This window comes from Vulpes vulpes, chromosome 15 (genome assembly GCF_048418805.1).
Source record: "Vulpes vulpes isolate BD-2025 chromosome 15, VulVul3, whole genome shotgun sequence".
NCBI lineage: Eukaryota > Metazoa > Chordata > Mammalia > Carnivora > Canidae > Vulpes > Vulpes vulpes.
Window position 1 is genome coordinate 89,543,790 of NC_132794.1, and position 14,940 is coordinate 89,558,729.

The 14,940-nt window shown below is 35.0% G+C and overlaps 1 protein-coding gene across 4 annotated transcripts in view; it reads right to left on the bottom strand.

Moving 5' to 3' along the window:
- The window catches only part of HPSE2 (heparanase 2 (inactive)), a 635,705-nt gene that overhangs the window by 558,216 nt on the left and 62,549 nt on the right, over window positions 1-14,940 (bottom strand). For all 4 annotated transcript variants that reach the window (XR_011997530.1, XM_025991733.2, XM_072739739.1 and 1 more), the window contains exon 3: window positions 13,467-13,628. Coding sequence is in view for 3 of the 4 variants with exons in the window: in XM_025991733.2 (XP_025847518.1) it covers window positions 13,467-13,628 (162 nt within the window). In the remaining variant the exon portion in view is untranslated. The remainder of the gene's footprint in view (window positions 1-13,466; window positions 13,629-14,940) is intronic.

Here is a 14,940-nt window from a genome sequence, read left to right on the forward strand (position 1 = left end):
AATTTTGTATCCTTTGTCTTAAAGAAAGCAAATAAAATTCTACAAACTACAGATCCCACAAAGCCAGAATGTGCCTTTATGTGACAATTCAAGCTGCAAGTGTAGATTAAAACGTGGAGGGATCCCTGGGTGGCGCAGCGGTTTGGCGCCTGCCTTTGGCCCAGGGCGCGATCCTGGAGACTCGGGATCGAATCCCACGTCGGGTTCCCGGTGCATGGAGCCTGCTTCTCCCTCTGCCTGTGTCTCTGCCTCTCTCTCTCTCTCTCTCTCTCTCTCTGTGACTATCATAAATAAATTAAAAAATTAAAAAAATATTTAAAACGTGGAGGAAGACAACAGAAGGTGAGGCCCTGATGTATATCCTCACACAAGCAAAAGACAGAGATGAGGAAAAAGAACCAGAAAAAGAAAGATTGAGATCCTCCAAGTTGCTCAACAATTCTAATTCCAAACCACATCTGCAGGCACATACATATATCTCTAATTCTAGTGTACAAAATAAAGGTATAGTACTTCCTTCCCTGTAAACTATTTTTATTATTTGAAGGCACCAGAGACTGCCAACAAATTTGAAGAAAATTGCTCCTGTGCTTTTTTCCCTTTTAATATGCCAAACAGTTCTTAACTTCTGAAACAAGTGATAACCAGAATTTTTATGTAAGAGTAAAAATTCAAAGATCATTAGCTCCACTTCTTTCATGAAGACCTCCTCGATTCCGGTAGGCCAACTCAGACTATTTTCTAATATAGCCCTAATCACAGTGAGCTACAATGGTTTGCACATTTGTCTCCTTATCGTACTATACTTTCAGGGAAAGCAGGGATCAAATCAAGTCTTACCTACATATCCCCAGTGGATAGCACAGCACTAGCACATGATAGGTGCTCAGATATGGGTTGTATGAATATTCACAAAAGGCAGATACTATAATACCAAATTTATAAACGAGGAAGCTGAGGATTGCCCCAGGGTACATTGAAGCAAATGGCAAAGCTGAAATCCAGGTCTCTCAACTCTAAAACTGTCTCCCTGATATATTAATAATCAATCACTGTAACAATAATATATTTTACAACATGAATCACCTGAGAACCAACTGGCTATTCCAGATGCACAAAATGTTATTTTTCCCTGCTGCATAGTACAATTAATCACTTCTTACTCCCACCATACTTTCACTCACCCAGATTATCTGTGAAGTTTTATCTACAGATCTGTAAATTTTCTTCATACCAAGGAAAGGAATGACTAACCTGTAACAGCTGAAGCCACTACATTCAAAGGAAATAAGCCAAAAACTAAAGAAATTGTAGGATGGTTGCATTTCTCCTGTTCAGATGCCTAACAGAGACTAAAACTGCTCTAGGGAAAAAGTGTGGCAAGCATGTTCATTTTCCCATGCCCCTATAATCTCTATAAACACTCTATTTCCTTCAAAGCCTCAGCCCTCACACACATACACATACACACACACACACACACACACACACAAACACACTCCAGGTGCATGAAAAACTTAAGTCCTGACAACAATCATGAAACTTAAAGATTTGCTTCTTTTGAAATCTATTTAGCTCTTTTTCACTTTGTATTGTGATAGTACCCAAGACATGTGCTTATTTATGGAAGATTCCCTAAAGGACAATCTCTTTATTAATAATAACAACATAATAATTATAATAATACAACATAGCTAACATTCATTGAGTGTATGGCTTTGTATTAAGCACTTCATATTAGCTAATCTAAACCCACAAACCATGTAAGATATTATTTTCCCTATTTCACAAATGAGAATGAGATTAAGTAGTTTGTCCAGGCTCCATACAACTAGTACATGGTCAGCACAGGATCAAAACCTGGGTCTGTTTAGCCCCCAAATTTCTGCTCACATCTACTCTCCTACACTGCTTTGAGAAATAAAGAACTTCATAGGTTGGTGATCTCCAAATTTTTTGATTGCATATGAGTAAAAACATTTTTATCACAAATGATCCATATATAAGTATTAATATATATAAAATATATATTTCCATAGATGTAATATATATATATATATTACACATGCACTTACTGTAGTTATATTTTAGTTACATTATGAAATATAGGTCAAAATAGAAATTTTTAATTAACCAGCTAAAAATTAAATAAGCAATATTTTAAAGTTGTTTTATTTTGATAATGGTTTAAAAACTTTTTTGCTCCTATTTTTAAAATAGTATTAATATGTGAGTATTATTAAACTTTCAATAAGACATATTATTCAAAATAATATGTAAACTTGATTACCTACAATTTTCAAATATTCTTGATAATTCAGAAATTTTTTGGATTTCTTGTCAGATTATTTTTACCAAATCATGTGGCTGACTAAGATTGTATGTAACTGTTGAATCACTAAATTGTACATCTGAAACTAATATTACATAGTATGTTAACTAAGTGGAATATAAATAAAAACTTTTTTTAAAAAGACAAACTGTCAGCTTTGCAATTTTCTTTTTGTTCCTTTGTGCTGGCATCACTAGAACCATATTTAATCCAACTTTTATAAAAAAAAATCTCTTTAAATCTACTGAACTGGGCACATGTGAACTGCAGTATGCTGAAATATACTGAAAATAACCTAACAGATAATATACATTATCAATTCCTCCCAATTATGAAAATTCTCACTCCATTCTCAGAATAAATAAAAATGTATAAAACTAAAAATTGTCTGACAGTAATTAATAATTAGCAAAACTCCTCCACTCAATGGGGTTTTATCTGCACATCTCCTGGAATGTCTATACACCTTCCCACACACCTGCCTGGTCCTTGTAGATCACTGACCTAAATTCTCTAAAAGATACCACTGGTAGACCTGTGTAGAACAGTCAGCATTTAATTCACTCCACAAAAAAATCACTTTTATTCAATTATATTTGATGTGATGCCATCAGCCTACTGAAGGAACATAGGAGAAACTCTCTCATAGTAAGAGAACAGGAGAACTAAAGTTAAAATGAATTCAAAGGACTCCTTCCTACATCACCTTTACAGACAATGGCTGAAAAATAAGAAATAATCATATTTCTGCATGTCTCCTAACATAAATACTCCTAGAAATAAGGAAGTTCATTCTGTGATTCACACAAAGCTTCCATCACCTTGGGAGAAAATCAATTGATGCTCCCAAATCTAATTTTGAGAGAAGCAGAACACGAGCACTTTTTAAAAACATCCTTTAGTGATTATTCTAATTGTCAATACAACAAAATGTACAGTTTGTATAATTATATTCTTTTTTATGTTTTGTATTTTCTGATCATATTTACTGAAATGTAATTTATGTCTGTTAAATATAGAAGATATTTAACGTAAGACATTGAGTTTGTAAATAACTTTTTTTTCACTCATGTGATGGTTTATAAGAGGATCTTTCAGCAACTGAGTGTATCCTTATACTTAAAACCATAAAGCAGCTGGAGAAAAGGGAAACTTCTAGTCATTTATTTAACCTCATGGCTGTGCGCTTGTATATGGTCACTGACTTTTATGTAGACATTTCATTACGTTGATAATGGCATTAGACTCATTCTAGTATATAGAATACCATCTAATTTCTGTTCTGCTCAGCATCAGAGCTTCATTTAGGATAATCAGGAAAAGTCTAATACCAAGTAATATTCATCTAGTGTGCCATGCCTTCAAGGAACTCAAAATGCTTAACCAAAAAATTATGAACAACACTTCTCATATGTTTCAGACCTTTCTTATCTAGGATACTGAGTGACTCTTTGTGCTTTATTTTACTAATGCTTACACACATCCTACATAACTGAAAAAATCCAAGGTTCAGAGTGGTAGGGACATTTATCATGAAGTTACAAGTTAACAGCAGAGCTCATATATACCTATTACACTAACACATGTAAAAAGGGAAAATAATAGTTTCTCATTAGTTTTATCTTACCATATTATGTTAACTGATATTTAAAAATAGACAAATTTCAGTCCCAAAAAGAAATTGAGCTACCAAGAGTAATATATGCATTTTAAAGAATAGTAAAATTAATCACAAGAATAAATCTAACAGGGATCCCTGGGTGGCGCAGCAGTTTGGCGCCTGCCTTTGGCCCAGGGCGCGATCCTGGAGACCCGGGATCGAATCCCACGTCGGGCTCCCGGTGCATGGAGCCTGCTTCTCCCTCTGCCTGTGTCTCTGCCTCTCTCTCTCTCTCTCTCTCTCTCTGTGTGTGTGACTATCATAAATAAATAAAAATTAAAAAAAAAAGAATAAATCTAACAAATACGGGATAATTACTTACTATATACCAGGTACTGTACTTAAAGCATTATGCACACAGTCTCATTTAATCCTCAAATAATTCTCTTAGATATGTAAGATACAAACACCATTTTATGCCTGAAGAACTCAAAGCTAAAGAGAGGATAAAAACTTTCCCAAGATAAGAAAGCTGGTGTGGTTGTTCTAGAGTCAGACTGTCTGATTCCAAAACTCACATGTTGAACAAACACAACTAGGTAGAATTAAAAACTGCCCAACTACTTGTGTATTTCTGCACCAAGGGACCACTGTGATTCCTTCACTAATAAAGACATGAAGCAGATTAACTTATAAAGTGTTGTCACATTCATTATCTTATTATTCAAACACAGATCAGAATGCCAGTTCTCTAGTTTTAACACTCTCTGAGACAATGATTCCCAAAAGTAACTCTAAAAAGAAAAGCAATGCACATATTACTACCAACCTATTAATGATAGGGACATTGATGGTTGAAACATACTAATGATTACACAGCTGGAAAGTCTCAGCTAAGAGAGACTTTCCCTGACTGCCATATCTAAAGTAGTCTCCGCTCCAAACCTGCCAACCCCATCACTGTCACAGTGATGTCACAGTAGTTTGACTGTTAAGAGATAATGCAGATAAAAAGTGCCCTGGGAGAGATGGAAGACCAGAGCCAGACTCACTAAGTGGAAAAACAAAATTAAAAAAAAAAAAACAAAAACAAAAAACAAAACAAACAAACAAAAAAAAACACTGCTAACTTGCTGCGCAGAGACAAAAGTCGATGGGAAGCAGCCAGGGAAAAGTGAGAGGGGCTGCAAGATACCTAGAATTCAGCAAGCCACATGGGCCAGAGACTGGATATAATAAGACCCCAAATATCACCACAGAGCAGAGCCACACACCACTATAAAACCTGGTTCTGAGCTAGGTACACCAAGAGCAATAGCAATGACAGCCAAACTGCTAGCCTGCTAGGGGAGAATACAGAGGAAGAGAGATACAGAAAAGAAAAACAAAATTTAAAGACTACTAAAATTGCTGGGTCATAGGGCAGTTCTATTTTTAACTCTTTGAACAATTGCACTGCTGGGGATTTACCCCAAAGATACAGATGCAGTGAAACGCCAGAACACCTGCACCCCAATGTTTATAGCAGCAATGTCCACAATAGCCAAACTGTGGAAGGAGCCTCTGTGTCCATCGAAAGATGAATGGATTAAGAAGATGTGGGATATGTATACAATGGAATATTACTCAGTCATTAGAAACGACAAATACCCACCATTTGCTTCGATGTGGATGGAACTGGAGGGTATTATGCTAAGTGAAATAAGTCAATCGGAAAAGGACAAACATTATATGGTCTCATTCATTTGGGGAATATAAAAATTAGTGAAAGGGAATAAAGGGGAAAGGAGAGAAAATGAGTGGGAAATATCAGTGGGGGTGACAAAACATGAGAGACACCTAACTCTGGGAAACAAAAAAGGGGTAATGGAAAGGGAGGTGGGTAGGGGGTTGGGGTGACTGGGTAATGGGCACTGAGGGGGGCATGGCAGGATGAGCAGTGGGTGTCATGCTTTATGTTGGCAAATTGAACTTCAATAAAAAAAATTTTTTTAAAGAAAACACAATAAAGAAAATTAAAATTGAAAAAAAAATAAGTAAAGACTACTAAAAGTGCAAAAAAACATCTTTTTGCAGTATACATGACAAAAGATTACTATCACTTACACATAAAAAGGATCTTATAATTCAATAAGAAATTGACCGATAATCCAAAAAAATGGACCAAAGAAATGGACAATTCATAGAAATAATGACAAAGAACATAAAAAGATCATTACCTCATTAGTAATCAAATGAACTATAATTAGAAACAATGTATCAATTATAACCTATTACACTAACACATGTAAAAAGGGAAAATAATCAGCATTAGCAAAAAGTAAAATAAATTAGTTTTCTCTTACATATTGTTGGTATAAGTATAAACTGACATGACCTTCCTAAAAGTCTATTTACTATTTTATTTTTATTTTTTAATTTTTTTTAAATTATTTTTTTTGTTTTTCTTTTTTTAATTTATTTATGATAGTCACACAGAGAGAGAGAGAGAGAGAGGCAGAGGGAGAAGCAGGCTCCATGCACCGGGAGCCCGACGTGGGATTCGATCCCGGGTCTCCAGGATCGCGCCCTGGGCCAAAGGCAGGCGCTAAACCGCTGCGCCACCCAGGGATCCCTACTATTTTTTTTAAAGTCCATTTACTAAAAATAGTTTAAATGTTCATTCCTTTGACATAGCACTCATACTTCTAGGAAGTATACAAACATACAAATGTAATGATGTTCATCACAACACTGTTTAAAATCATGAAAAATTGGGATCCCTGGGTGGCGCAGTGGTTTGGCTCCTGCCTTTGGCCCAGGGCGCGATCCTGGGGACCCGGGATCGAATCCCACGTCGGCTCCCGGTGCATGGAGCCTGCTTCTCCCTCTGCCTGTGTCTCTGCCTCTCTCTCTCTATCATAAATAAATTTAAAAAAAATCATGAAACATTAAAGATAACCATGATGTCTATCAGTAAAAGATCAGTTAAATAATTACAATATATCCATAAAACACAATTCTAATGTAGCTATTAAAAAGAGTATGAGCCCATATTCTCTGATATAGAAAGATGTTCACAAAATATTAACAGAAATTACAAAATAACAGGCATGTATCATGTTACTTGGTTTGTATAAAGTATGTGTGTTTCCTATATGTTAATAACTTATATATATGTGTATATGAATAGAGAAATGTCCAAAATGATATTAATAAAAAGATTTTTATCACTATAATCAGAAAAATAATAAAGTTATTCTCATTTTGAAAATCATATTTTTAAACTATTAGTTGTCATGGATAAATATCTAGATGTTTATGCACATGAAATAATGAAGTCATTTCATTGAAATGTAAAAAGCAACTATCACCACGATTTTTCAATATTGTTTGTGAGGTTTTTAGAAACTAAAAGGAAAATACTTGGTAAAAACTTAGAAAAGAAATCAAAATCTACCTTTGTCTTTGATCAACAGCTTCTTTCTTACACTGGAAATAAGTTATAAAAAGAAAGAAGTTCACTCTCCATATCAGCAAAGGTATAAAACATTAAAGAAGAAGTTAAAAAAGTCACGTGAAAAAATTTATGAAATATCTTCAAATGACATAAAACAACCGAACAAATAAAGAGATGTAGCATATTCTTAAGAAAAATATCAATTCCCTCCAAATCAGGATATAAATTGAATACAATTCCAATCGGAATCTAGTGATGAGTATTCTTGAACTGGAAGAAATGAGAAACTCATTTCAAAAAGTGATTATATGAGAATAGCTATGAAAACCTTGTGGGAAAAAGTGAGAGAGTAGTTAATAAACCTTACCAGATATCAAAACAGTATAGTATTGGCACAGAAATAAAAAACAGAAAAATGACAGAAAATACGGTTCAGAAAGATGTACATATATATATGTGGGAGTATAATATATAACATATAACCATATATGATGTTTCAATTTAGCAGCAAAAGAATGTTTTATTTTAAAAACAGTGCACTCACAGCATGGAAGAAAATAATGTGATATACTTACATCAAGCTAATATAAACATAAATTCCAGTTTTAGTAAGATATTAAAGCTCTAAATTAAAAACAGAGTAAAAAAAATGAATGATATCCAGGAAAATTATTTGCAATACATATGACAAAGGATTAACATTCCTAATTCACAAAGAATACTCACAAAACAAACTGCAAATCAACAATATGTGAAAATATACTCTCTCTGGCTATCACCAGAAAATTGCAACAATAAGATAATAGTTCTCACCTGTTAGGCCAAGTAAGCTTGAAAAAAATGCTGATATCCAGTGCTAATGAGAATGTCAGGAAATAATTGCTCTCATACACTGCTAGTGAGAATAGGAATTGCTATAATCTTTTCTAAAAATTATCTGGCAATGTGCATCACAATTTTAAATGCAAACCATAAAAAATTCCTAAATTGGACTTCATCAAAATTAAGACCCTTCTCTCTAAAAGAAACTGTTAAGAAAATAAAAAGACGCTGGTGTCTGGATGGCTCAGTTGGCTAAGCAGCAGACTCTAGATTATGGCTCAGGTCACGATCTCAGGATTTCGAGATCAAGCCTGGCACTGGGTTCTGCATTGGGTGTGGAGCCTGCTTAAGATACTCTCTCTCTCTCTCTCTCTCTCTCTCTCTCTTTCACTCTGCTTCTCCTTTCCTATGCCTAAAAAAAAAAAAAAAAAAAAAAAAAAAAGATTCTCTTTCTCCCTCTCCCTCAACCCTCTTCCTCTCAAAAGAAAAAAAAAGGAAAAAGGAAGAAGACAGTCACAGAAAAAAAATATTTGCAAATCACATATCTGAAAAAAGGACTTATAGACAAAATATATACAGAACTCTCACAAAACTCATTATTTTTTTAAATGGGCAAAAGCTTCTTTACCAAAGAATATATATAGATGGCAAATAAACACATAAGAGCTGCTAATACGATTAGTCATAAGGTAAATTGCAAAATAAAAGCATGAGATATACTATATATTTATTAGAGTTGCTAAAATTTAAATGTCAGACAATACTAATTGTTGGCAAAAATGTGGATGAACTAGAACTCTCACATACTGATAGGATATAAGATAGTTTCAGCCACTTTGGAAAACAATCTGACAGCTTTTTTTAAGTCAAACAGACACCATGAAATCAAGCATTCCCACTCCTAGGTACCATACTACCTAAGAGAAAAGAAAAAAATATGTCAACACAAAGAGCTGAGAGCAAACGTTTATAGTGGCTTTATTCATAATCACCAAAAACTAGAAACAAACAAATGTTCATCAACAGAGAAATGGATAAATAAATTGCAGCATATTCACAACATGAAATATCACTCAGCAAGTAAAAGGAATGAAATGCTGAAATATGCAGCAAGTGAATGAATCTCAAAAAAATTATGCTTAGTGAAAGAAATCAGACACACAACCACTTTATTATTCCATTTCTTTGACTTTTGGGAACAAATATCAGTTCAGATACAGCTAAGGACTGGAGGAAGGGAAAGGAGATTGCAAAGGGAGATGAGAAAACTAGGATGAGGGAAATCCGTATCTTGATGGTAGTGGTGGCTATTTGACTCTATGACATACACATTTGTCAAAATTGATGTTTTCTTATAAATTATACCACAAAAAAACTTATTTTGTAAAATTTAAAAATACAAACCTTTTGACCCAGACATCCCTCTTTGAGAAATCTATTCTACAGAAATAAATGTGTCAACATGTATATAAATTAATGTACATTAACAGGGAAAAGGTTAAATAAAGTATCTTATCTTCAATACCACAGAATGTAACATTAAAAGACCTGCAAATTGTCCTCTGAGCATTATGACTTATGGGAACTGAAAGAACAGTTCTCATTCCACTGATTTGAGCTCTTGGTTCAACTAAAGTTAGAAGAATGGGCCACAACACAGAATTGCGAGCTTCTTTTGCTCAATTCATTTGCCACAGTAACACAGTAAAGCTGACTATAGGGACTCCAATTCACTTCGGAATCTAAGACTGAAAGAGGAGGTACAAAACAAAAAGTGGCAGCAATTAACATAACAATAGTCCTCATTGGAAAGCATCTTAGGTAAAGCCATCTATTTATTATGGCTTCAGTTCAGGCTGCCTGGTTATAGAGGGTTGACAATGACTTCACAGCACAAATACATTTTAATTTGACCTCATTTCAAGATCATTCACTATGCTCTATATAACTATGCAGAATGCTGTACAATATGATATCCCTTGTCCTCCAGAAGCTTATGTTCTAAATGGAACCCTAGAAAATACATTGCCCCTTAAGGCTGACTTTTTCATTTGATTATAGGTATCTACCACAAAAGTTCTATTTACATCTCAAAAAAGTACGGGGATGGCAAAAGGAGAGGAGAAATGAATAACTGAATCTGAACCTATGAAAGTTATTAATTAGATGTCAAAATTATCCCAAATGAATTCATTCATCATATACACAGCAGAATATTTCCAACAAATATACAGAACACTATTACATTAAGAATCATAAGAACACAAAGAAATGGAGGAACAGTCCCTGTTCTTTCTTAAAAGCTCCAGGACAAACTGGAAGCTACAGGACAAGCATACATCCATGTGTTGTGAGTCAGTGTGAAAAGTGCATCATGTTACTCATCACCATTTAAAATAGTTCTATCACTGATATTCTACTGGTATTACCCCATCATCTTCTGAAAGCCTTGGAGTTTATTTCAAAAACCCTCTAGATTAGATGAGGCTAACATTATTTCCATTGCTATGTAAATCATTCACATGAAAATATTAAGACATGTTTAATACCATGCAAAAATACAATCTACTTTTCCAAAACTATAAGGAAGAATACTTCAATAAGATATACACATTAAAGAAATATTATTAATTTCTGTAACTGGGCTGTCACTAAGGATCGCAGATTGTTTCCTTTTATTGAATGGTCAGAAGATCTTCAAAGCTAGAATACCATTTGCCTGCATCTGAGGGGTGGCTTGTTTAAGAGAGATCATGAGCCGGAATGCAGAATGTGAAGACATACCTCTCACCTCAACACAGACAGTCACGTTAGTTAAGCTATGGAATAACTAAGAATGAGGGCTTGCTGGTGAGGTGGAGGCAACACCCACCAATTTTAGTATATGTGCTACCGAAGCAAGCACAACACCCATCATTTTAAAAAGGCTTTTAGCTATCTGATATTTCAGTCACTTAATTAATTTCCTACTATGCTGACTTTATTTTTTCCCATACTACCATCTTAGTAATCCAATGTTAAAATAAAAAATATACCACTAACTGACCAGGAAACAATTATGATACACTGCTAACCATATACATGAAATTCTGTAAACAATTGAAGAGAAGGGTTGAGGGGAGGGCAGAAGTGTAAAGAAAATTATCTCTTTCTGAGATTGTGGAGGCCCAGTTTCCTCATACTGTTCCACATAAATACTTTCATTGCAGACATTTCAAAGATTATGCCAGAGTTATACAAAATAAGTGGAACATCACCAAGCAGAAATCCTGGAGTAGGTGTTCTGAACATGCTGGTATAGAAAGTCACTTCATTTGAGAGGTCTCTGCCCCTTCAACCTCACCCTCCTTACCAATATACATTCATCACTGAAAAGGGAAATATTTACAAAAGTTAGTTTAGTTATGTTTAAATATTATGTTTAGCTGTCTGGAGACCATGTTCTCAAAATTTATACAAGAAATCAAGGATTAAACTTCATAACAATTAGGAAACCACACTGTGTAAAATCAAAGACTTAGTTAAAGGACATTAAAATAGCTTTACCATTGGTGCTAAATTGAAGTGAGTACATCTCTTCCCAACACCTGGACCAAAACCTTCTGAACTTTCATATAAACAAACTGGTGCACACGAAGTGCTCTGTCTGTGGCTAGGTACCACCTCTGTACACGCATTTGGGTGAAAAATGTGGAAAAGGCCTGAGGACTCTTTGAAGCAGCTTGGGAGAAGTGAGAGCAGGAAAGAGGCTCTTCTCTAGGGTAAGTTTGTTTAGTGGAAAGTAAGCAAGTTGTCAGGGTAAAAGTTGACAATGTTGATTCCAACAGTTTGAACTGCGAATAAACATCCAAAGGGATTATGTTACTGAGAATTAGAAAAGATTCCACTGAACCCAATAGAACACTTGTGTTTTCAAAGATAATATGCCTTCAAGCCACACTCTGGATCCACAGTTTAGGGTTAGAATTACCTTAAGCCCTGTCTATGCCACATTAAAGAGCATGGGGTTTGACCCCTTTAATATGGACCTATAATTAAAATAAGGATGAAATAAAAATATTTCATTTCTAATAACGGAATTTAAAAATACTAAATACATGTACACCTGAGACAGAATAAAGAAATCTGGATAAAAATCTATGTTCTTCCCAAACATCTAAACTTAAACAGTTTCACTAACCAAGCATTGACCATAAATCACCAAATGTTCACCAAAGCCACATTTAAATCTGACTTTCATCTCATTCTATTGGGTTTTCCACCAGGTAGAAGATGAAAAGTTAGAGAAGACTTGTGCTTTCTCAAGAGCAAAACAATTTGGTTGCCATTCAGCAATTCCTGGTGAAATGCCAGGAAGCCTGTAAAAAAAGTTAAAATTTTCCTAACTTGGGGTTGACAAAAATAAGTGTGAGATGTTCATGGCCTATCAGACATTCCATCTTTTTGATTTTTAAAGTTCACAAACAAGGAAAAACAGACACTTCTGATTTATTTAACTTTATTTAGATCAATATAATGCAGGTATGCCTTGCTCAAGAAAATGGATGTAATTTAGACTGCTCTTAATTATCTCAAGTCCTCAATGATTCTCACATTAGCTCTGCTCTAAGAATCTTCTCTAAAGCTTGACAAAAGCATGCAACTCACATGCTCTTTACCAGCCAAGTTTGCAGGCAGCCCTGCAAAAAGTTGTGTCTCCTTTGAGCTCTCATACAAATTCACTTTCCTCCTTGAACCAAGGATGTAAGGGAGTATGGCTGTCTCATAGCCTCTTTGCTCTTAAAAAGAAATCAAATTCTCCAGATATTTTCAGACTCCACCAGGAATAGAACATTCTCAGCTCAGCCTGTGGATCATTATCTCTTTTACATTTCATCTTTATGTTCACTGGGTTCATAGAAAGGGCATACACAGAAAGAGGAAAATAGCAGCTTCTTAGACACCAAATTTAGTAATTCTTTCAAATCTACTGGCACACATCTAAAAAGTCATATTTTTATAAGGCTTCATTAGGTTTTCATTGGTTCTGTCTTTTGAGAACACACATGCTGAGCTGCCTATAACCTCAAGCCAAAATACTGCAAACTACAAGAAATATTTTTTATAGGAAGGCAAAAGTCATCACAATTTAAAAAGGAATATAGTGGGTGGAGACAGACAGATGTGGGCTCATCTAGAGTCCATTGTAATGTCTCCCAAGCATCAAGTTATTAATTAATAGAGGCCAACAATCTATAATGCTCTAAGATTTCAGATGACTCCAACAGGCTTACCTGTTAATATGAGATTACTGTAAGTATTAGAGAATTGCTCCTTTAGGAGAACAAGATGCATCTGAGCTGCCTTCTCCCGTTGGAGCTCCAGCATAACATCAGGGTGCTGAGCAATCTTGCAGCCTTTCTGTTTATCCAGGGCAACATCACTTCGAACAATGTCTACAAAAAGAAATAAAGGCAGGCAGCAAAAACAAAACAAAACAAAACAATATAACAGAAAACCATATACCCATCAAAATCTTGTTTTACCTAAAATGACAGAATTTATAACCTACTAGGATTTCATCAGAATTAAGAGATCCAGAAGTAATAAACCTGAAGAGTCTCCAACTTCATGATACATCCTGCAAGTTTCTCTGGTCATTTCCAAATTCTTTTATTTATTTATTTTTTTTTTTTACTTTTTTAAAAGATTTTATTTGAGAGAGAGAGAGAGAGAGAGAGAAAATGAGCAAGGGGAAGAGCAGAGGGAGAAGCAGACTCCCCACTGAGCAGGGAGCCTGACGTGAGGCTTGATCCCAGGACCTGGAGATTATGACCTGAGCTAAAGGCAGACACTTAACCAACTGAGCCACCCAGGCTCCTCTTATTTCCAAACTCTTTGGCAATTTCCATTTTATTACCTCACTGTGACCTCGCTTAAGATTCTCACTCCTCCATTCTCCTCTCAGTCTACTTCCAGGACTTGTGCACTTCCTGGGGCCTTTTTTTAACATCTCTTACCATTCTCCATGGAGAAAAAGTCATACAACCTTGTCTGAATACTAGTGACTATGATTATTTCCTCTACCTCATGCTGTAGGACCAGGTGATAGCTCCTGCATGTATATTCAGAACATGTGACCTGTTTTCAAATTTATCTCCCAGCCAGTTCATTCAGCTCAAATTAGGGCTGCCATTCTATGGGTCAGCTGCTCAGGATTTCTCCTGCTATCTTTCATGTGCCTCTGGCTGCATTCTGACTCACTAGTAACTCTTTAAATCTAAAAGTATTTTGTGGGTCAGTGAAGAAAGCAAAAGTAGGGCTAGAGTCCCTTTACAGATTTGTCTCTTTCCCAATTATTTTCCCATTAGTGACAGGCTGCTTTTTATACTTCAATATGATTTTCACTCAAAGCAGAAGTATTGTCCAGAAAATAGTCTTCCTCAAAAACATTCACCTAGAACGTTTCCCAATTACCATAGAGCTTTGATGCCCTTAAGTTATTTATTTTTACAAATTAAAATATAATTCAGCTGATTATCATAGAAACAAATAATGTTTATCAGCAGCAATCTGGATAGCAGCAGAAACTTTCGAGTTTTATGTAGCAAATTGAAGGATTTTAGGAGAAAATGCTAGAAGGAAAGAAGGAAAAGAAGAGAAACGAAAAAGAAAAGAAAGGAAGAAAAGAAAAGAAAAAAGAACAAACTGCTCTGCCACTGTTGATACCAATGGCTTTGGAAGGGAAAAAGTAATACCTGTATTAAC